The sequence below is a fragment of the Pelobates fuscus genome, chromosome 12, assembly GCF_036172605.1.
Source record: "Pelobates fuscus isolate aPelFus1 chromosome 12, aPelFus1.pri, whole genome shotgun sequence".
NCBI classification, from domain to species: Eukaryota; Metazoa; Chordata; class Amphibia; order Anura; family Pelobatidae; genus Pelobates; species Pelobates fuscus.
This window is the reverse complement of record NC_086328.1, coordinates 120835717-120861236: the sequence shown is the minus strand read 5'-3', so window position 1 is coordinate 120861236 and position 25520 is coordinate 120835717. Positions and strand designations below refer to the sequence as shown.

At 41.6% G+C, this 25520-nt stretch overlaps 1 protein-coding gene across 1 annotated transcript; it reads right to left on the bottom strand.

Moving 5' to 3' along the window:
• Positions 1-917: 917 nt before the first annotated feature.
• On the bottom strand, positions 918-21375 carry TFIP11 (tuftelin interacting protein 11). Its single transcript, XM_063437560.1, has 13 exons — positions 21310-21375; positions 17542-17746; positions 14323-14473; positions 14040-14196; positions 13656-13783; positions 12692-12844; positions 9639-10145; positions 9204-9307; positions 8521-8689; positions 8153-8396; positions 7922-8064; positions 3237-3402; positions 918-1865 (listed from the first exon to the last, which is right to left on the bottom strand). Exons 2-13 carry the CDS (start codon positions 17739-17741, stop codon positions 1510-1512), a joined length of 2478 nt encoding a protein of 825 aa, XP_063293630.1. The 5' UTR covers positions 17742-17746; positions 21310-21375; the 3' UTR covers positions 918-1509.
• Positions 21376-25520: the final 4145 nt, after the last annotated feature.

The window sequence follows — 25520 nt, the reverse complement described above, 5'->3', positions numbered from 1 at the left end:
CCAGGGTGCCGTGGCACACACTTTGGGAACTGCTGGATTAGTAGATAAATTTGAAAAATCATCTTTGGACAGTCAATGTATTCCAACTGTTCTTTTTAGTAGAACACTTAGCGTACCATTTTTACATTCGCCTAAAAAGATGGACAAATAAGGCATTATTTTTTCTCCATAATTTCCATTTAGACCTCTCCTTCATTTTTCCTGAATTGCACTAAGATTTGTTTAATGGTGAATAGTAAATGCTTGAATACAAATGCTGGCTACAAATTTATTCTAAAGTCTGATATAGGAAATTGCAGAATGGGACATATTTGGAAAAAAATATAATAATAATAATCTTACCACCATAACCACTATAGCCCATTTTAGTGTGCATGGTACTAGCATGCAGCAGGCGCTATGTTCCTTATGATCCCTGAGGCACTTAGCCCCTCATTCACTGTATTGCTAAGATGACACTCCCATTCTACCAGAATCATCCAAATATGGAAAAATGTATACAGTTTATAAACTAAGTTAAAGCTTTCACACTAGCAAAACAGTGAGCAAATGGCTTACCTGCAGATGCCTCAAAGACAAACCGTTCAAAAACTGTTTGACACAGGACCTGGAGGAAGGCTCCAGCAACCTACAAGCACCAGGCTGGCCCTTTAGATTTGTATGCACAAATGGACATCTTACTGCTGCTACCAGAATCCTTGTAATTATAGAAATCAGGTAAAAGTGCTGTAGCAATAGACAAGAGAAAAAAAACCATAAGAAAGCAACCTCTTTGAGAAATCAAAGCTGTAATGAATTTCAGAATTGTCCGCTTGCGTTTTTTTGGCCAACCAAGAGTTGAAATTATGGTCAATGATCAAAAATTTTTTTTAGCAAAATGAGAATGAATTCATGTCGGTTCTCTCAGCTATAAAACGCGTATCATGCTTGGCATGTCCCCTCTTCCGGCACACATCACTAAAGAAGGAAAGAGCCCAAACATTTATTGCGAGACCTGCTCAGAGGCGAGTATGTTTTTTTTTCTCACATTTTTATTATTTACATACAAAAATTGGGGTGTGGAAATCCATTTTGCCTTGTCATGTTAATTTTAACGCAATACTGTCTCTTTAAAGCAGGAAACAATCGTATTTAAAATACAAACAAAATATCCATCTCTATTTTTACAAATTACACATTGGATATGTACAAATAAACAGATGTAGAAATAAAAAAAATAGTCTCTGCACAGAACATCAAGTCTAGTCTTGCCGAATACCGTGTGTGTAAGTTACGGTCGAGCATGAAATCCAACTACAATATAATGTCAATATCCGGACGAAATCTGGGAAACACCAGGCATATTATTCCTTACACTACGGTGCTTTAATAAGATTCTTTTATCGAATCTGACACTGTGCCCAAGTGTTTTACACGTTGCATTCGTTCTGCTGTACAATACACCCTGTGCCATCCAGATAGATCAATATCCGCTGTATGCAGCGTCCAGGAGAAGCAGGGAGTATCATGCTACTTGGCCATGTCTATGAGGCTCTGCAGTGAGGTGGGCACCCATGTTTTTTCACCCTGCACAAACACAACACCTCGGTCTATGTAGATGACAATACGATTGAAATTGTAGAGCTGTTTCCCCTCGTGGCGTTTGCCGATCAGCGGCATGAACACAATGTTATGCTCCTCGGCCTTTGATTGGATTAGGTCTTTGAAGTTCATTGGTACAGCTGCTGCAGCAGCTCCGATGCACCGCTGCGCAATGCTCTCTGCCTCGCGGCGCTCCTGCATGGCTTCGTACTGGAAATCTTTCCTTCTTTCAGTATGCGTCAAGTAAGCAATGCTCTCCCGGGCGCCTGGTTGCATGTACACACCTAATGATGAAGCAAAACAAAAACAGAGAGCTTTACCCTCAAATAACACAGAAACAGAGTTTCATTTAGGTCTAATTGGTCAATCGGGGGGAGGGGGGAATCTTTTCCTCTGCAGACATACAATTTTTTTTTATTAATGTATAATTCTCTTTTCTAACAGTTGCTGTTACTGTAGTTTTGCACATGTAACATGGCTGCTACATGGAGTGCTGGTAGCCCATGTTGTTCCTATGGAGTTGGGTGTAAACAATAACTACCGTAGAGAGGGAGCTGTATAGGAGCTGCAACATAGTTATAGTTCATCTCTATGTTAGCTATTCATGTTAAGTGGTTTGCTCACCAGGAGTATCACAGCCTCAAGGTCACCATGTAACCAAGCAAAGAGAAAAACTGCTCAAGAATCAAATAAATAAATCAGGTTTATATAAAACCAGTGTATTTCTTTCGCAAAAAAACTAAAATGCAACAAAAAAAACCCCACAAACAATTAACTAGTAATAATACCAATGAATGAGACTTGAAATTTACACCTATGCCTTGAGGCATCAGAGCTGTTTTGGCAGCATTAGGGGGACCTACACGATATTAAGCAGGTGGTGTTAATATTGTGGCTGATCAGTGTATTATGGTTTTAAAGTGAGAGGAGAGAACGGCTAATTGTCCTGGCCACAGGCTAATTCTATTAAAACTTAACTTTAAATCAATTTTAGCTAAAATAATATGTAATTGTATGACCTAAGGGTCAATTATCAACATGAAGTTGAGTTATCAATATATTTAAACAAAAAACACAAATTGTGTGTATAGTCGAATTGTATTAAATACAAAACACAGATATGGTATTTATATACAGTGAAAAACAAAAAAAGTGGATATACAACTATGTACAAAAATATGCTAAGGTTTCCCCTGAATTGATCCATAAGGTTGATAGGGATAGAGCTATATAAAGCAGTAAATAGTCAAAAAATGTATCATCTCCTCTCCCTTTATTACTCACCTGGGTTCATGCCCTGCCCTCTTTTTGCCCTCAATTCCCATATCTACATTACTCCCATTCTTCCAGTTGTCTTGTTTATGGTTTTATGTTTTCCTCTGTTCGTCCTTGTCACAATATATTTATCAAAGAATGTTTTCCAGACGTTCTGCTCTGCTTATTCATTCATTGTTCCCTTGAGGGAACTGACAACTCTTTTTTATTTTATTCTTCAAAATACCCGTGCTGTTACTTACCAAGGAGGAAAGTGAGATTTGATTTCCAGTTTGATATGTATGCATATGCCTATACATGGTGGTTGCCCCTCTAATTTAGTGTTCATTTAGCTCTGATGAGTACATAGCTGCAATGACAGCGGTAATCAGAGCACTTACCAGCATTAGAAGAAACAGCTCGGTTCATGATGTCCAAAGCTTCGTTAAACTTGTCTTTGATTGCTGGGTGGGACAATATTTGGTCTGAGAACATGGACTTCCAACCCAAGTACCACTTGGTGATCTCTTCATAGTTTGGACTGTTACTGAGCCAGGAGCACAGGACCTACAGCGACAAAGGAAAAGGAAATTCAGTTTCAGCATTTTCTTTTACACTTTTAAGCTTCACAAAATATTCAGGATTTTTGTGAACTAATGAGGATTTATTTTGCTAAACTGAAAATTGTGAGAAACTAACAAGACAATTGCAAATTCTAGGCCAAATAGCCACGCAGGAAAGACCGTTCAGAGTTAGCCATTAAAGTGCGAATTGTCAGGAATTTAAAATATTCGCCCAAAACAACCAAACTGGAAACACAGCAGACTTACCAGATGCCAAATAAAATAGATGGGAACCTCTCCAGGCACTAAATGTAGTCGCTCACCTGCCCCCCACTGGCCAAATATAATTATTTTCTGACAAAGTTATTAAAGATTGAAATGCGGGGAATTCAAAGTAGATTTTACATTTTAGGCCAACATTTTGTGGAAGTTGGAGAATGTTTCTATTCACTTTGAATTCCCAACATTTCACATTTTATTCTAAGGCGAATTGGAATTTATCTGTTGTTGTCTGATCCCCCTTGTCAAATCCCCATAATGCTTGGTTTAGTAAAGACCGTGTAAAAGTAAATCTGCGTAACTTTTTTCAATGGCCATGTCGTCTCGTGTAGCTTCCATCTGTCACTTTCTTAACCCCTTAAGGACACACGACATGTCTGACACGTCATGATTCCCTTTTATTCCAGAAGTTTGGTCTTTAAGGGGTTAAAGTTACCCCTTACAGTTCTTGCCCTGATTTGGAGGGTTATTCAGCCTCATTGAATTGATTCCATCACCCTGAAGCAGCAGATATAACCTGACCATTTCAGCTGAAGGGGAAAGACAGTGGGGGTGGGAAATATTCTAATAACCATAAAAAGGGAAAAGGTGGAATAATCCACAATAAATAATGATTAGCTCCAAAGATTATTGTACAGTTAGAATAACAAACATACAAGGCATTAAAGGCACACTGTAGGCACCCAGACCACTTCAGCTCATTGAAGCGGTCTGGGTGCTGGGTCCCTTTTACACTTAGTGGTGCAATGTAAAACATTGCAGCTCTAAGTCTGTCCACAGTGGCTGTCCACCAGACAACCACTGGGGGCGCTTCCTGAATCTAATGCTGGACATCCTCACGTTCTGCACGAGGACCTCCAGCATCATATTGTTCCCAGTAGGAAAGCATTGATCTAATGCGAGCGCGGCCACTGCCGAGCATGCACATTAGGTCTCCTCCGGAGAGTAAGCAGAGCCTGACCTAGAGCCGACAGACATTGCGCTGGATTAAGGTAAGAATCACATTAGAAACCTATAGTGCCAGGAAAACTGCTTTGTTCACATTTCCACTATAGAATGCCTTTAATTTCCAGAAGAAAACTAATATCACATGTAAAAAAAAAAGACCATTTTTAGTTTAAAAACATTCTTCCTATTGCAAACGACTTCACCACTAGGGGGGGTATTTACTGTTAAAAATGTTTTTTGGGGGGGGGGGCCTGACCGTGGAACAGAGAAGACGTTAACCACGATTGCTCCTGAGAACCACGGCCAAAAAGCTGACTTTTTAAGCCAAAAGGGCAATCAATCGGGCCAGAACGGCCACCCAGAGTGCAGTGACACCGGTGGGTACATGTGGATACCACATAAGCGGCATACCGAACCCCGCTCACCCGACACGAAGGTGAGGTCTAACTGGATGGCGGGTACAGGAGAGACGGGCAACGAAGCTTCAAGCCTTGAGCCCCTGTTTCCCCCCCCCCCCCCCCCTGGACCGGTGGTGGTTATCCCGGTCTACCCCCACAAGATACCCTTGCAAAGCAATGGGAAAGCGACGACTATAACGAGACCAACACTTGCCGCCAAAAAGGCTCCTAAAATGGCGAATACGGCCCACACAGCCTGTGCAAAACTTGCCTGGCTGGAAACTGAGCACCGTCTTGATATAATCTTCACCTCCTTCTGGCAGCGGTTAGAAGCTTGTTTGCAGCCCCAGGCCCACATACCACTGACTGCCGATGGGCCATGCACCTCACCACGAGGAATCCAGCAGAGGGAAGCGGGAGCTCCCCCTAACCTTACGCCTGTGAAAGCCAAGCATTAGCATGGAGCCCCCTCGAGACCACACCCGAGCTACAGGGTGAATGACCGCAGACCGGGGCCCAGGGCCCAGAAGACACCACAGAAAAAAAAACCACGACACCCTCAACAGCGACTTACGCTCCGGAGGGGCAGGACCAGCCCGACCCGACAGGCGAACCTGCATCAAGACGGCGAACACGACACTGCCCCAGCCTAAGGCAGGTGAAACCAGCGCAACATGCGGCCAGACGGGCACTAAACTCACAGACCACCACACCGCTGCAAAACACGGGAGCTCTGAGCCTACACACACTGAGAGGAAGCACCCAGCCCAGACAAGGCATCGGCTGACGATACAGAGACTGAGACTTAATGCAAGGCAAGGTGCCCACTGTCACCCGCTCTCAATATGCCTCAATTGAACATTCGCAACCATTTTATCAGATGACTTAATTTTTCTTCATTATTTTATGTTATTATGTTGGCTCGCACAGGGGATCACAGGGGGGTCTTACTCATTGTTTAAATCAATTGAATGCTAACAGTAACTAGACTCAGACACACATGCAAGCAAGTTAAGGTTTTAACTAATAATTCCCATGTCTGTCGTACCTCACTTATAACAGGCTCAGTATAACCTTCAGGACACATAACATGCCACCCTCGAGCCTACTTTAGACCAGCGAGCGGTATAACATTACCCAGACTAGACATGCCATCAACACATACGCCTTATTATAATATAACACAGTCACTCTCACAATGCCCACCACGCCAAGCACACTGAAGTTAATGTTTGTCACTCTGGGGGCTTATAATCAGATGCTAGCTTGTTTCTCCTCATACCAATATAAAAAAATGTGCCTATAACTCAATGCCACCTATGTCAAAAACCTGCGTAATTGAGCTTGTACTAGGTTGTTGTGGCATCGTCAGCTTTTATGTGATTTCATGCACAATAAAAATAAAGAATTTTAAAAATAAATAAAAAAATTTGGACAACAATCGGTTAGAACAATTAGCAGTAAATGAATTAGTCTAGCAAGGTATACATTATAATAATAGGTTTACATTCTGTAAGGCATTTGAGGGAGAAATTGCCATGACAAAATGTATATTTCATGCATCATCAGTGGAATAAATGATCCGGTTTAAGCACAATGGAAAAAAACACATTTTTTTTAACCAAACTATAAACATTTAACAGTAGAAAAACATTATGCAAACCGTCCTGTTTTATTTTTCCACTTGAAATAAATGAGATAACTCTGATTTCAAAATTGAAAACGAAAAGACATATTTGGTAAATGGTAATATGTAATTTCTAGAGTCCATGATTGAGATGTAGATGTTTCAGAATGGGTTGCTTAGATCAGAAAAAGTGAAACCCTAAGAACCATTATACAGCACTAGGGAATTCCCATTATACAGCACCAGGGAATTGCCATTATACAGCACTAGGGAATTCCCATTATACAGCGCTACGGAATTGCCATTGCACAGTGCTAAGAAATTCCCATTATACATGTCAAGATAACGGATTGATCCAGCACGTAGAATTGTATCACACCTAGGACTAAACGGTAACGTCTTACCGGGCCTTAGACTGGCCAGACTTAACGTACCAAAGAATAGTCAGGATACTTGCCGAGGTCCGGGGGCACAGAATGGGACAAAGCCAGAAGTCAGGGATACCAGAATACAAGGAAGTCAAAACAAAGACAAAGTCAATAACCAGAAATAAACGCTCAGGAACACACTCTTAGACAACCATTAGGGAAACCACGACAGGGCAATGAGGAAAAGTACATTTGAGCTTAAATAAGTGCTTTACAGTTCTGATTGGCGGAAAACGGCCTTTGACCCCAAAACTTGGGAGCGTCTCCCGCGTGACGTCACGGGTATGCCGACATCGCCATTAACGTGCAAGTATAATTTGGCGTGGAACCGCAGCGGCCGGCGGCCATCAATATGTTGCAAGAGCCTGTTATACAGATGCACAGAAGGTGAGGAGGAATATGTTACAATACAACGCTATGGAATTCCCATTATACAACAGTACAGAATTCCCATAATACAGCGCTACGGAATTTGCTGGTGCTTTATAAATAATATAATAATATTACACATGGAAGCTACACCAGACGAACACTGGCAAACGGACTGTGACACCCATCGCAAGTTCCACTTTTTGAAAAGTGAAGCCAAAGAAGAGACTTATTTTTTAGGCTAAACCTGACTTAAGTTGACTTAATTTTCCATCTTGGCTATTTTGATCTGAAATTTGAAATGCACTTTGAATTCACAACAATTCAATTCACTCTTTTTTTTTTTTTTTTTTTTTTTTTTTTTTTTTAAACCTGCTAGTACTACAAGTATGCATTTCACCCCCCTGTGCTGTCTTAAGGTCAGAGCCACAGAGTGAGGTAATTTTGAGTTCTGCAGTAGTCTGGGCCACGTACCTGTAACCATTTTGGAAAGAAATGTTTCTCCAGGATCCCCACCATGCTGGATTGGGATATCATTCCCTCCCAGTCCATCAGCCAGTGAAAGACATCCATGTGTTGCTGGTGGGGATTAATAATAAACTCCCCTATACACAAACCTGCAGATGACAGCACAGAATACGCTTAGTAACAATATAAATATAATTATGGTGTTTAGACACGCACAACACAACTATGTTTCCTTACCTAACTTAGGCACAATGTTCTTCACCATAAAAGCTTCCCATGATCCTGGGCTGAATACATCCCTCCATGGCTGGAGAATGAGTTTAGCAGATGAGTCGCTGGGATGCCATTTCTGCAAAGCGTTGGCTAGTTTGTTTCTGATTGGAGAGAAGAGGGGCTCTAGTCGGTTCTGCATCAAGGGTAACCACGGGTGAATCCATGAGTGAATGGGAACGGTGTCTGTCAGAGGGTTCCAATTCTCAACCTTAACAGAGGAACACAAGAATGTGACCTAAGGAAACCGCCCCCCTCTACAAAATTACAGTTTGCTGCAACCAATTCATATGGTTTCATTCTTCATTGCTCCTGTGATCAGTAAGAAAACTCACCTCTTTCTGTAATTTAGGGAATATGAGTTGATCTAAGATGTTATCCAGAATCCAGACAGGCAGTAGGTGCACCCAGCTGTCCAAGAAGTCTACCATAGGAGGGCAGTTCCGGGGCTGCCACTGGGAGATGATATTTCTCAAGAAGGGGATCCACATTTCCCAAAGGAGCCTTAACAAAGAAAAGGGATCTGTTTAATTCTGCTTGAAGCCAACAGGATTTTGCCCAATGAGTATTTCCCCACAAATACTGGCAGCACACATAGCAGGACAGTTATTGCAGCGTGAGCTAACTCCACGCTTGGAAAAAGTTGGTTTATAAGTGGCCCTGATTACTTAACATTTCTCTTCATAATTAGGGGAGGAAGATGGTGGTATAAAGAAAAGGAGGCTGGTGGAACCAAGGGTACACTGCAATGCTAACTGCAGGAGAAAAGCAGCAAGGTGTATTCACTGAGTTGGGAATTGTGTAAAAATTATGAGGGATTAAAAAATATTACAAAACTGGAAAATGTCTCCAACTTCTTTATATCTCCAGCTCTTCAAGTTGAGTGAATAGCCTTTAGCAGACCCCTATATTTACAAACAAAAAGGTATCTTCTTAACTACAAAAATAAATGGGTGTCTGACCTTTGGAGAATAGCAGAATATATGAATTTTGAGGAAAGATGAGATAATGCAGATACCTGTGATAAGGGTCTAAGGTTGCATCTTGGGCACTATGCGACAGGTGGCCTTCCTCTAGCAGGTTCTTCCACTTCGTCATGATGTCCATCCCATACATGGGGTCCTAAACAGTGAGAAGAAATACAACAGAACTGAATACGAAGACAAGAAAAATGCTACTTGGTAAGAGGATGTAACCTGGTGATATAACTATATGTGTCTTATCATGGATATCGCACAGTTGAGAAACTTTGTTGTAGCTTATCTGGAGTCTTCCTTTTCCTTCAGCCGATGGACAATAAACTGCATAAATAGTTTTTATACACGCCAACAGCTACGATGGGAAATCCTAAGGCCAATAAAACACGCGGTAAGCAGGAACCAAGAAACCAGGAAATCCTTTTTTTCTGGCTGCCTACACATACCCAAAGAGTCATTAAATACTTAACACTTACCTTCAATGGGTTCCAGTCCTTGAAAAACTCTTTCATTAGTGGGTAGACAATGGCCACAGCCAGGTCTGCCCTCCCAGACATTTTATACTCCTCATAATACTTTTCCTGGAGCATCTCGAAGATCCGAGCACACTCGTCAAGCGTCAAAGGATTATCACAATTTGGTTGCATCCTTTGCTCACAAGCCTCCACTGTCTGTAGCACCTGGCTTAGGTTATAAATGGCCTTCTCCTCTCGCTCAAGAACCCCAGACAATTTGTCCAACTCGTGAGCGAGGTTGATCACCATGTCCTTCTCATACTGCAGCTGACGGTCATTTTGGATTATCTCCTGCTCCGTCATGTCTATGAGCAGCTGCAGGTTGTGCTCCAGCTCTGGAAGAACAAAGCCCTGGAGCTTCTCCTCCTTCACACCTGGTACAGAACCATCTTCTGGCATATTGTGTTTGTGGGAAATCTGGCTGTAACTGTAATACACCTTCTGTTCCCGACCGGTCATATCAATCACCTGAAAGGAGAAAGAAGAAATACATATATGGCCTTGTTCATGAAATGTTCAGTGCAGTGATTCTTTCAGAATCCTTTAACCATGACTCAAAATTGACCCTTAGGTCCACCATCAAAGAGGGACGTCACAATATTCATCAGATAATCAGTATTTGTCTGTTTTATTTAAACATGTATGCAGTTAGGTAAATCCTCAAATGCCTGTTGGTGGGTCCTTTGACAAACCATTTGCAATGTTACATTTTACTCAGCCATAGGAATTTCACTTAAAAAATTAAAATAATGCATATACAAAGGAAGACGGATAACTTGGCACACATATACTATGTTCTAAATCTTTTAGTAAATGATAACTGAATTATCTCCAAATTATCACACATTGCTATATACAGATGAGTCTATTCTTAGTGCATCTGCAGTCTCTGGGAACAGGATTAAGTGTTTTGGTTTTACATACATACACACACATAATTATTCAGGAATCCATATACCGTATATACTCGAGTATAAGCCGAGTTTTTCAGCACATTTTTTGTGCTGAAAAACCCCAACTCGGCTTATACTCGAGTCAATTGTCTGTATTATGGCAATTTGCATTGCCATAATACAGACAGGGGCTGTGGGGGCTGCAGAGAGATGTTACTTACCTTTCCTGCAGCTCCTGTCAGCTCTCTCCTCCTCCGCCGGTCCGTTCAGCACCTCGGTCAGCTCCCAGTGTAAATCTCGCGAGAGCCGCGGCTCTCGCGAGATTTACACTGGGAGCTGACCGAGGTGCTGAACGGACCGGCGGAGGAGGAGAGAGCTGACAGGAGCTGCAGGAAAGGTAAGTAACATCTCTCTGCAGCCCCCACAGCCCCCTCCTACACAGTGCCCATCCACTGGACCACCAGGGAAGGAGAGCCCCCCTCCCTGGCCAGCTAGCAAGCAGGGAGGGGGGACAAAAATTTTTTATATATATTAATAATAATAAAAAAAATAAAATAATAATAAAATAAAAATAATAATAAAATAAAAAATAATAATAAAACAAAAAAATTATAATAATAAAAAAATGTAATGAAACAAAAAAAATCTTAAAATAATAATTAAAAAATAAAAATGCCCACCCCCCACCAAGGCTCTGCATCACACTCTGCATTACACACACACATACACACACACACACACTGCATTCATGCACACACACTGCACTCATACACACACACACTGCACTCATACACGCACACAGCATACATACACGCACACTGCATTCATACACGCACACTGCATTCATACACGCACACTGCATTCATACACGCACACTGCATTCATACACGCACACTGCATTCATACACGCACACTGCATTCATACACGCACACTGCATTCATACACACACAGCATACATACACGCACACTGCATTCATACACGCACACTGCATTCATACACGCACACTGCATTCATACACGCACACTGCACTCATACACGCACACTGCACTCATACACACACACACTGCATTCATGCACACACACACTGCATTCATACATGCACACTGCATTCATACACACACACACTGCACTCATACACACACACTGCATTCATGCACACACACACTGCATTCATGCACACACACTGCATTCATGCACACACTGCATTCATGCACACACTGCATTCATACACACACTGCACTCATACACACACTGCACTCATACACACACACTGCACTCATACACACACTGCATTAATACACGCACACTGCACTCATACACACACACTGCATTCATACACACACACTGCATTCATACACACACACACACACTGCACTCATACACACAGCATTCTCATACTCACACACTGCACTCATACACACACACAGCATTCATACACACACACTGCACTCATACACACACACTGCATTCATACACACACACACTGCACTCATACACAGCATTCTCATACACACACACTGCATTCATATACACACTGCACTCATATACACACTGCACTCATATACACACTGCACTCATATACACACTGCATTCTCATACACACACACTGCATTCTCATACACACACACTGCATTCATTATATACACACACTGTAAATAAATATTCAATTAATAAAAAATTTTTAGGATCTAATTTTATTTAGAAATTTACCAGCAGCTGCTGCATTTCCCACCCTAGTCTTATACTCGAGTCAATAAGTTTTCCCATTTTTTTGGGGTAAAATTAGGGGCCTCGGCTTATATTCGGGTCGGCTTATACTCGAGTATATACGGTAGTTTTTATTTTTTCAGACAACACATAACCCTGAGATTATCGGGTCTATTCACTAGCTATAAAATAACACTAGATGTGAAACAAATAAAAGCCATTAGTTTCAGATTACACCTTCCAAAGAAAGCAATAGTTACTTTTCATAGAATTTTTTCTTTTGGCACTAGCAACTGCATTTAATTCACTCACCTGCTAATTAATAGATAAATAAGCAGTTGAAGAACATGTTATCTATACCGCACCCACACAATTAGAATGAGAATCATGAGACCATCTGTCCCCAACTTACCTTGACTTGGGATATTTCCTTCTGAGGAGCAGATAATGATTTAGTTCCCCTGCCCTTGGCTTTTAGCTCTTCCACTGTCTTGTAGGCATATTTAGGCTTTTTCTTGCCTCCACTTGGATCCTTCCTCCATTGACTCAACTCTTTCTGAAATTCCTGCAAATTAGAGTAGAATATTAAGAACAAATCAGGAGCCAGACCTTTAAACATCTCTTTTACCGGGACTGCTACCATCCTATTGTAGTGCAAGGACTCTATAAGCTTAGCTGCACTAAAAATTGGGGCATGCAATGAGGAAGGAATGTCCCAAGCTCAGAAGATTGTCTTTGAGTGCTGGGAAACTCTCATCGACTGCATTTAAATCTATACTCCATTAAGCCCTTTTTATTGCTTTTAAAAATAAGTAACTCGCTAAAAATGCAAACTTACTAGGAATTGACCGACATCGTTTTTCCAGAGCCGATGCCGATACAGATTATTGGTTGCCTTTCGGCTGACTGCCGATAGCCGGTACTGATATTCTGTACATTTTGAGTTTTGAAAAAGCAACACAGTTTCTACACAAATCTGACATTAACTGTTGACGGCAAACACTCCTATCAATTTCAGGCAGTCAGTTCATACTGTGGTTACTGATATCCTAGCATCTACAGTGCTGTTACTGATCAAATCTCCTATTACTCTTAGACAGCACAGTACATTAAAGTGGATTGCTCAACAATAATCGGTATATCCCTAATACGTACTATAAATATTTATGCAATGTAAAGCAGATTTTATAACCACTGTTCTAGTACCACTTTTGAATCATCCTATAGTCTCAAGGAACTCACATATTTTATGATCTGCATTAAACAATATACAGTCAAAGTACCTATGGAACATTCATGGCTTAAAGGGGTGAACCTTCGACCAAACAGGATAAAGGGTGCACATACCACACCCAAAACTAGTTCTTTACACGCACCTTCTCTTCTTCTTCCTCTGAATCCACGGTAGGGAAATCCTTTAACGACTGCTTGGTTCTCTCGGACCCGTATGCTCCAACAGCTCCTTTACCTTTCCTCTGTTTGGCCTCGATAGGGGCAATGATACCTGCGCAGCAAAAAGATAATTAGCATTTCACTTCCAAGTGGTTTCCCCAAAATATAAATAAATAAACACTGCCAGAATCTGAATATTTTGGAGGTTCTGAAAAGTAATGTTTAAATGCATTTTTCTTGTTTCAATATGCATTGGATAGTACATTATTTAATGGAAACAAAACAAAAAAATGGTCAGCACTGGGAAAGTGCAGGATTAGCCGGCAATGAAACAGCAATTATAGGAAAAACTTCTCCTCTGTTCGTACCTTGAGCATTCTTCCCCAATCCTCTACCAGGTTTATAACCCATTTTCTGCAAAAGCTTTTGGCCAATCCCCTTGGTGTGTCGCTCCCAAGAACCAAAATCTGTATTGGACTTTATTCCTCCAGCAAAAATCTTCTGTGATGGTTTAAAATTTCCCCCCTGCGGAACAAACAGAAAGCACGTGAAAAAATATGATTAGTCTTAAAAATTTCCGTCCGAGTAGAGGAGGAATATGGCACTGTCTACATAAGAGGTCGAACACTAGCTCTCTTTACAACAACTTACCGTTTTCAGTTTCTTTGTTTCAAATTCCTTTGGCAATTCATCTCTTCTTGACGGAGGTTCCTCATCTGAATCACTTCCAGATTTCTCCTCCGCTGCCGGTTTGCGGATCCCAGCACTGATAAAATTAACTGGAGCAGAATAGTCTTTGGATCTAAATAGGAGAAAACGAAACAGAATCAGTCACATTAAAACGTCTACCTCATCCTGCAAAATACACAGAGCGGTTAAAAGAATACTCCAGACCCATAAAGAAAGTAAGCCTGCTGAAGTGCTTCAGGTGTTAACCGAAGATCCCCTCTTTTTTATTTTATAGAAGTGCAAATTGAAAAAAAAATCTGAACTTTTATAAACACCAACACATGTATTTCCAGGGCTTGGCGGCAGATAATTTGGGGCTTTTGGCTCTGACACGGGTAGGCGGCAGAGCTGCCACAGGTGTACAAGGAGGTAGGAGCAGGAACTGTGTGGCATGCACCCCCAGTAATTGCTCACCAATGTGTCAGAGCTCAGGCTGGGAATCCTGGTGGCTGTGCTCTGACTCAGTGAATGCTGGCACTATGAGGGACACCAGTGTCCTAAACCCTCACTTGATAACAGGTGACTTAAACCCCCAAAGGAGAACTGGGGACTTAACTCCCAAGGGATCACACACACATTACAGACATTCAACACACACACTGCACACACCACATACGTTACAGATAGCCTCCACACACATTGCACACACTACATCCACATACATTACAGACAGTCAACACACACATTGAACACACATTACAGAGAGCCAACACCATATCCACATACGTTACAGACAGCCTCCACACACATTGCACACACTATATCCACACACATTCCAGACAGCCTCCACACACATTGCACACACTATATTCACACACATTACAGACAGCCTCTACACACGTTGCACACACTGTATCCACACACATTCCAGACAGCCTATACACACATTGCACACACTACATCCACATACGTTACAGACAGCCTCCACAAACACTATATCCACCCACGTTACAGACAGCCTCCACAAACACTATATCCACCCACGTTACAGACAGCCTCCACACACACTATATCCACACACGTTACAGACAGCCTCCACACACACTATATCCACACACGTTACAGACAGCCTCCACACACACTATATCCACACACGTTACAGACAGCCTCCACACATGTTACAGACAGCCTCTACACACACTATATCCACACACGTTACAGACAGCCTCCACACACATTGCACACACTATATCCACACACATTACAGACAGCCAACACACACATTACAGACAGCCTCCACACACTATATCCACACATTACATCTAGCCTCCACACACATTGCAAACACAACATCCACACACACACATTACAGACAGCCTCCACACACAGATTACAGACAGCCTCCACACACAGATTACAGACAGCCTCCACACACAGATTACAGACAGCCTCCACACACACTGAACACATTCACACACTACATCAACAAACATTACAGACAGACAACACACACATTGCAAACACAACATCCACACACACATTACAGACAGCCTCCACACACTACATCAACAAACATTACAGATAGCCTACATACACATTGCACACACTATATCCACATACGTGCACCGCATCCACACACTATACACAGCCAGCACACACCAGATAGGGACACACAGCCACCACACACAAAAACACATACCGTAGAGATCTTTAGGGATGTACACTTAGAGGGTTATTCACTAAACTCCAATTTTTTGCACATTAAATAAAAAAACAGAGGCAGAGAAGTTAAATATTAAGAATTTGTCCAAATCAGCTTTTTTTTTTTTTTCACATCCGTTTTTCCACTCGGATTTAATTTGCAAAAATGTTGTGTGTCAGGACAAGTAGATTGTCGTGACAAGCAAGAAGACATGACTGCTGGTTTAGTCCCTTGGATTTTTTTTTTTTTTATTTCACACATCCCTGCATAAAACTCCTATAGTGTTCTACCTCACTCACTTTGAGTTCTCTCGCATAGTGGAGGTCAGGGCTTTCATAGAGGAGCACTTGTTGCAATGCTTCTCCATGTGAATCTTTTGTGGTCAATAAATCATGGTGAATACCACCTATGTGTCGTGTGTCCCAATGCTTCTCTTGGAGAGGCATGGGATTAGCTGGGAGGATCATGACAAGCGATGATCTCCCGATAGCGGAGCAGAGCTGCATCGAGGCGACAGTATCGCCACTGGATCAGAAGTAACTCAAAGCAAGTTTAGGACATTGTGGGATGGCCCAAAACTAAACGACATTTTCAACATTCTAATGTTAGAAATTAATAGATTTATTTCTAATGCTAGAGAATCCCTTTAAACTATGTGTTGCATAAAAACGCTACAAACAGTATACAAACTATATTTATAGAAACAACCAATGTGAACAACTATATGAAGGTATTCAACTATAGGAATTTTAAAGCAACATTGAAATAATCTTTAAATCAGACTTTCTTTCTAGTGCTTAGACTGAAGTGGTGATGTAACCCGAACAGAGTACAAAAGGAAGTGTATACGAGAACATTCTCTCGGGATAGCAAATGAAGAAAGAATGCAATTTAAGGATCGCAAATCTGGATTTTTATTCGTGTTTTGTGAATTGAATAAAGAAGTTGCTTGTATACCATGGTTCTCATCCTGGGCTGTTCTATGGGGTAGAGTGCATGTCCACACAAAAGGTGAGCAGATCTAGATTGGTGGTGCTGGCCCATTACAATATTACGCTACTGCAAGCAGTAATCACAGGTTACATCAGAGGAACAGGAGAAGAGCTGAACTGTTTAAGCGACTACACCGTGGGACAAGAGTGATTGTCCCAAGAATGGGTGAGGGCAATACTCACCAGGGGGAAGGTGAAGGCAGTGCCATATTTAGCAGACATGCTGCTCTAAATTTTTCTCCAATACAGATTTGTGATTTTCCAGATGGTTATCCCGTTCTTTGGACTTACTGATAAGTGATTTGGCAATTAATTGGCATACTGCAGAGTGACACCTCAACTATATTGCATATTACTGAGGGATATTTTTTTGCATATTATTGAGTGCTTTTCTGAAATTATCCTGCTTATTAATAGGTGCATTTTATTACTGATGGGAAGCTGTCCTTTTGTTCATTTCTTTGACAACTTAAATCCATTATAACTGCACATTACAAGAGAACGTACCTCTTTCCACCAAAGCTAGGCCTCTCATCATCAGAGTCCCTATCTGCCCATATGCCATAAGTTGTCTCTTCTTTTGTTTGGAAGTGCCGCCGTCGGTTGGGGTTAAACTCATTGGCTAGATCCCAATCGGTGATCTCAAAATTCTCCATCTCCACTCCATCACTGTCTTCATCTTTGCCGTACAGATGTGACATAGACATGATTCCTGTAAAGCAGAGAAGTTAGACGTACAAAAATAGCTCGAAAAAACAAAACACAGATGACATGTAGAACAACAGGACTATTAATCGGATTGTGGCCCACTGACAACCAAATTCAAAAAACAAACAAAACTAACTGAACTGAAAAGAAATTGCAAAACTAGAAATTCCCCCACTAACCCCCCAAACATGTTGATTTTTGGCTCTAATTTTACGATTCAGCAGTCAATTTAATACGTGATTAATAGTATAGCTATTAAGAAACTAGTTCAGGGCGAGAGTTCATTCAATTATCAATTAACACTGATTAAAAAGCATATATGAAGGCAGTCTTAAGTCAAACAGAAACTGTTATTTACAATAATAAAACGATTACAGTTTATTTTAACATCTTTTTAAGGTTAAGGTAGTTGTTCTGGTGTGTATAGTATGTCCCTACAGACTTTTTAATGTAAACGCTGCCTTTTCGCATGAAGGTGCTGAACATTTCCCGTAGAGATGCATGGATTCAATGCATCTGCATGAGGCGACGCTGATTGACGCAGAGAGGTGTTTTGCCACGCATGCACTAAAGCTTCCCAGTATTGGTTGAGATTCTCAATTTTGATCATCTCATTAAAGGAGCAGAGAGGGGCCAGCCGCGACCAGACGAAGAGGAAGGGAAGAGACGGTGACCTAAATATTGACATTAGAACCACGAGTTTGTATTCCTGACACTATATTGTTCCTTTAACCCCTTAAGGACCGGCCTGTTTTTGCGATGTTCTACGTTAAGGACCAGAGCAGTTTTAACACTTTTGTGGTGTTTGTGTTTAGCTATAATTTTCCTCTCTCTCATTTACGGTTCCCATACAAGTTATATATTGTTTTTTTCAGGACAAGAAGGGCTTTCTTTACATACCATTATTTGTATCATGTCATATATTGTATTTAAAAAAAATAATAAAATATGGTGAAAATTGTTTTAAAAAAACATATTTTTTGACTTTTACTTGAAAAATCTTTTACTTATCTACAAAAGCTAATGAAAAACAACTGCTAAATAGATTCAAAATTTTGTCCCGAGTTTAAAAACACCCAGTGTTTACATGCTTTATTGATTTTTTTTGCAAGTTGTATATAAATACAAGTAGGAAATTGCTGTTTCAATATATATATATATATATTTTAAATGTATCAATAGTGACATTGTAACACCGTTATCTGTCATAAATCCCGGAATCACATCTCACATGTACATATTTTTTTAAAGTAGACAACCCAGGGTATTCAAAATGGGGTATGTCCAGTCTTTTTTAGTAGCCACCTAGTCACAAACACTGGTCAAAGTTAGCATTTATATTTGTTTGTGTGTTAAAAATGCAAAAAACGCTACCCAAGACCTCATGGCGACCATGGGCACAAACCCTGCTCCGACTGGCACTCTGATCACCGCAGCATTTAGGGTGCGCAAATCAGCGGCAGCACCTAGAGACGCACCCAGAGACATCATAATCGTCACACAAGACATTTCCGCGAAAGCCGCCATACTGACCCGATCCAGGGAGCTGGGAACGGTGCACCATGCAGGACACAGAGTGGCGGTATTCCCAGATACACCGTTCTCAGCCTTAATGGAAAAAAGAAAGTTGGCACCCATAGCCCGGAAACTGAGAGACGCCGCTATTAAGTACCGCTGGGGTATGGACGGATCCCTAATCACAGACGTCAACGGTGAGAGCAACACACTTACCTCAAAGGGGGACCCTGACGGCTTTTTGAGGCTCATCGACTTGGGGAAACCGCAACACTCAGAAACCCTACTACCCACAGAACCAAAAGCAGGGACGGAGAACTCCACGCAAAACAATCGCAAACCAGACAGGCTACCAGGCACCGCTATTAAGAGACTGACCCCAGCACCCAGAAACACTGTACGGAACCCTACAAATAAAGCGCTGCAGGTAGACAAACTGTTTAGAGAGCTACGAGACTAAGCAGCAGAGCAAAGAGCAAGGTGCCATTGGGTATTGGCATAAGGCACAATAGTGCAGGTCGCATCTTATACAATGCTTAATCATCTGTTGTTGACTGTACTACTGCATTTTTTATATTTATTGTTGCATTTTCATTTTATACTACTGTATTTACACTATATAATGTGATTATCGATGTCTTTCATAAAACACCAATAAAACATAAATTGAGAGAAAAAAAAAAAAAACGAACTGTGGCCAGTGTTTATATCATTACATTCTAAGTGTATTTTGATATAAATATATATATATCAATATCAAAATACTGTTAGAATAAAATTGCATATATATATAATTTTTTTTTAATTATTAAAAATTATTTTTACTTTTTGTTATTTATTTTATTAACATATTATTTATAATTTATAATAATATATATATAATATAATATATATATACACCATATATATATGTAGAGTTATTATATATATTGTATATATACGTGTGTGTATATATATATATTGTAAATATAAGTGTATTTTTATATTAATATACGTATATATAAATATAAAAATACACTAAGTATGACATTATATATGATATATATACATATATTATATATAGATATATATTTATTTTTTTACACTGAGTGCTTTATTTGTAACTTTATTTTTTATTTTCCACTAGCAGGGAGACTGCCTGTCAGCACAGACAGTCCCCCTACAGGCAGATACACAGACACCTATTGCGGTCATGTGAACGAGTGATCACGTGGCCGTGGGGAGACTGCCCGGGCAGACAGGCAGTCCCCTGGACCGGGAGGAGCGCTGATCGCCGCCGGGGGACCGACGGTGATCAGGTAAGTAGCCACAGACCGTCATCGGTCCCCAAGGGGATTTTTCCGATGACGGTCCTGAACCGTCATCGGTCCTTAAGGGGTTAACTGCAAAAATTCTCTTTGAACTCACTGTAACGAATAACCCTGTATACAATTTGGTACCAACAGTTAAACAAAAAACAAACAGGGGTATGTTAGTCTTAGGTCATACAGATACGGCTATTCACAATAATGAAGTATTGCAGTTGGCAAATCAAATATCAGGGTCACAGTGAATTTGAAATAGTGATGGGCAGCCCAGGTAAAGTGATGCCCTCCAGTATTCAGAATTAAAATGCGCTGTGTGTAATCACTGAGGTTCCATGCAGCACTTTCCATGCTCTGCCCAACACCATGGGGTAGTGATGGTGTCCAGGAAAGCAGAGTAGATCTACCAGCCCTTGGTACCAGAAAAGGGCACTCAGGGGCCCACATGGCACTGGCAGGATTAAAGGGCCACCAGGCTGCTACTACTGGCTGGCTAAGTTGCCATGGATACGCTGTTGATTCCAGAATAGCTAATAAAGCTGATTTAGACAGATGTAAACAAAGGGGAGCTCCCCAGCTTTCCTAGAACTACAACTACCATGATGCTTTGCCACCCTGACTGTTGACAATGCATCATGGGAGTTGAAGCTGTTACATATTCCTAGGATGAGTTTATTGAGGCCCCATCCCGCTTTATTTACTACCAGACGCTCTCCCGGCGAGTTTTATTAAATACTATTATATTTACCGCAATGAGAACGCAGCCACTGCCGACAGGAAACAGGAACTGCACGGCGAGCCACGAGGGACAAACGGCGAGCCACGCCCACAGTGTGACGCACGAGCGCCGAAAGGCATGCCGGGAGATGTAGTCTTTCAGTGTCTCATGTCATTATAATGAAAATAGTGCTATTAGTCAATGGTTATCACAATGGCAAGGGCTAAATATCATTCCCCTCAGTTATTTCAAAGTATTGGGAGATATGAAGTTATAATGGGAGTGGGGTTACCAGATGCACCATATTTTCCAGGACACATATCATATTTGACATTGATGAGCAGCCCATGATAAGTGCTGTATTGCAGTATTTACCATATAAATGGCTTAAATTTCACACATTGCAGGAACCCCTTCCAACGCTGGGCTGTCTGCCAATATGTATAATTCTATCTGTCTCCTGGTAACCTGATGGAAAGGGGCTAGTCTGTGAGAAGCGTAGTGTGTGTTATTGGTGACAAATTACAACAGCAGGTGCCCAAACAGGTAGTGGTGTTAGGAATGCATGTCCGTGTGCTGGTTCGACACTCCCCCGTTACCATCCTGAATTGGTTGGCATGGATGCCCATGAGTAGCGCACTGGGAAAGCTCTCTTGCATTGGCAAAAAATACCCTGAATTTAATAACATATGTGTACTGCCCTTTTTGAGGATTGTGAGAATACTAGAGATAAAATGGCAGGTTAAAGTCCTACATCAAGACTGCTAGATCAGTTGTCCGGTATGCGGGGCCGTGTATTGTGTGGGAATTCAAGTTGTTTAATCACTTTCTTACGATATTCCTGGCTGAACTTACACCCTGGCACTCATGATGTTCTCTCAGTTCATAGTTGTGGTCTGCCCCGCCTTGCCTCCCAAAAAAGATAAAAAAAAAAAAATGAGAAATGCTAAAACCTACCTCAGTTCCATCACTGAGTCCAAGTTCACCCCTCAGCCCGATCGTCCTTGGCTGATGTCATTCCCATTTGCTGTGAGATGGGGGCAAGGGGGGCTATGCCACCATTTGCCAGCATGCTGTATGTCCTGGGGTCAGATGCCAATTTTGCACAGAACTGACATTAGCCATCCTAGAGCTTTGTGGAGAAACACCTCCAGCTGCAGAGAAGTTAATCTCTATGTCTAGTCTGTTTCAAAGCGAAACCCCTTTACATTCAAATTCCAAACACCATTACGACTTCAAATCACTGAAGTGGTCATGGTGCTTAAAGTAACCCTTTAAACTCAAAAGTCAGGTATCACTAAACTCCGTCAATGTTAACAACGCCAAAATGTAATCTGGTTTAATTTCAAAGATGACGTTTAAAATCTATCATGCAGGAACTCACTATCTTCAATAGGATTCCTTAGGTGGGCTGGGCTGTCTAAAGACGGAATAGGATAATTCTTAAAGTGGGAGACAGAGGCGTGAACGCTCTGAGCTGGCAATGCATCACATAGCGTCCAAGCTGCTTGACTGAGTGTGTTAAAATTGGCACTTATAAAGTACGAAAGACGGAACACTCTGATAACCCATAAAAGCAGTTCGGCAACCTCAAGTGCTTTAGGGGTTTACCGTATTCCGTAAAAGAGTTCTGTACCTGGAAAATGTATACAAAATAAAAACAAAATGCTGTAGTATTTAAATTATGAGTTTTCATGGTCCTGAGAACTGTAATTATTTATTTTCAGGTCATCGTAAAACACATACAAGTTTTTACTGGTTAAATAGCATAGATACCTCCAGTCTTTTGCAATGTTTTAAAAATAGTAATTGGTGTTATGTCGTAACATCTGACAAAGGGTGATGGCGATGGCATGTCTACCAACAATTTAAATGGCCTAACAGAGTCACTTAGATTCTCTCATTAATCTTACTGACTCATCAGCAAATAATCCCTACAGAAACTAAATAGGCATTTATACTCAATAATCAGATTGTGTAATTAATTAGTTTGAAGATTTGAACAGCTTTCTAAAGAGCCCCTGTCGCAACCAGGAATACTTTTATGGAGAATAATATTTCAGCTATACATTGTGCCATCGAGTGCTAGTAAAATCAATGGATGGAAAATTATTTAACATTTTAATATTTTGAGTTTCTTGTGCTTTACTGTTGTTGGCATGCTGTCAGCGCACTAAATAATGGCAGGGACATTGCTGAATTCTTCAACCTCCTGGGGTTTAACCCATTTCAAAATGTAAAGAAATGATCAAGTGTATCACCGGTCCTTAGAATGGCTAGACTAAACAAAAGTAGAGAAAATAATCGTAAACGTTTAGTAGCCAAGATCAGGACAACAGAGGTATGGAAAGTCGAGTAGATAAGTTGAGGTCAAGAGTACAGAAAAACAAAGAGTGAGTAAACAAGCCAAGGGTATAACCAGAAAATCAAAATAGACAAAAATAACGCACTAATCGAGAACCACAACAGGGCAGTGGAAATGGGGCTAAACAAGTGGAAACAAGTGGAAATGGGGCTAAACACCAAGGAACATTCTATTTTGTTCACGTCACCCATGCAACCACAAAAAGTGCAGGAATGAGGTTGCAGGGATGACGTAGAATCTCTGTGGCAGAAAATAATGCAATCCTTTTTTTTAAACCTAAGCAGAGGGACGCAGGGAGCGTGCAGCGTCCGTCCTTCAGCCCATAACAACTTTCCATGTGTCTGCCTCCCGAGTAGCGCGTTCGGGAGGTCCGGATGTAATCAGTGATTTGAATGGAGCGGATCCAGAAGTCACACCGTTAACCCCTGCAGTCCTATGTCCTTTACCCCCAAACTTGCCATTTTATTCTGCTATCTCCCGTAACCCCTATGTTTCTCTCTCCCCATCTCCCTAACAACCCTTTTGTCTCTTGCCAAATCCTATAAAACCCTTTGTGTCTCTTTATGAACCCTCTTTTGTCAAATGTCCGGGTGACTGGCAGGAAAGAAGCACACAGCGCTCCTCTCCTGCCGGTCACTTCTTGTAGCGTGGCCGAGCGGCAACAGCTCCTCCACAGACCAGCCTTCCTGCATCACGTCATATCCCTGCTCCCTGCGTAGCACATAGTGCGGCTGGCACCTTGCAGGAACTGGAACTACCGCCTCCTCTGTATCTGCATGATTGGTGCTGCGTGGGAGAGCAGAGAAGAGGGGCTTCGAGAGGAGAGTCAGCCCCTAACTCCAACTACCTCAGCCAGATCTTAACACTGGATTCCAGGGAAGCCACCCTCCTGCACACAAAAGGTATGAAACAGGTGGGTGGCTATAAAATTATATTTGATCAACATGTGTGTGTGTGTATCTGTATGTTTGTCAGTGTGTGACTGTATGGGTATCTGTATGTCAGTGCGTGTGTCTGTGTGTGTATATCTGTATGTCTGTCAGTGCATGTGTCTGTATCTGTATGTCTGTCAGTGTGTGACTGTGTGTGAGTGTAGTGGTGTTGTGCAGAGAGGCACTGAGGCTAGTGGTGTTATGCAGAGAGGCACTGAGGCTAGTGGTGTTGTGCAGAGAGACACTGAGGCTAGTGGTGTTGTGCAGAGAGGCACTGAGGCTAGTGGTGTTGTGCAGAGAGGCACTGAGGCTAGTGGTGTTGTGCAGAGAGGCACTGAGGCTAGTGGTGTTGTGCAGAGAGGCACTGAGGCTAGTGGTGTTGTGCAGAGAGGCACTGAGGCTAGTGGTGTTGTGCAGAGAGGCACTGAGGCTAGTGGTGTTGTGCAGAGAGGCACTGAGGCTAGTGGTGTTGTGCAGAGAGGCACTGAGGCTAGTGGTGTTGTGCAGAGAGGCACTGAGGCTAGTGGTGTTGTGCAGAGAGGCACTGAGGCTAGTGGTGTTGTGCAGAGAGGCTTGAAGACTATGGTGAGGCCTAATAGAAAGCAGTTGTTGTTGGGGGATTCCATCATAAGAGGTGTGGAGATGGACAATGGTGGTCTTGTGAGGTGTCTTCCCGGAGCTACTGCTCACAGAGACAGGAGACGTATCTGTAATATTGTTAAGCAAGCAAAGCAGGAAGGGGAATTGGATGTACTTGTCCATTTAGGGACAAATGACTTGGCTTGCAATGAGGTTTCAGAGGTTAAGGAAGTTTTTAGTGTTTTTGCCAATGATATACGGCAGGTTGCTTCCACACTGTCATTCTCTGAAGTTCTGCCTGTGCATAACACTCAGAACGACAGGCGGATGCGTATTAGGGACTTTAACTTGTGGCTTGGTGAATG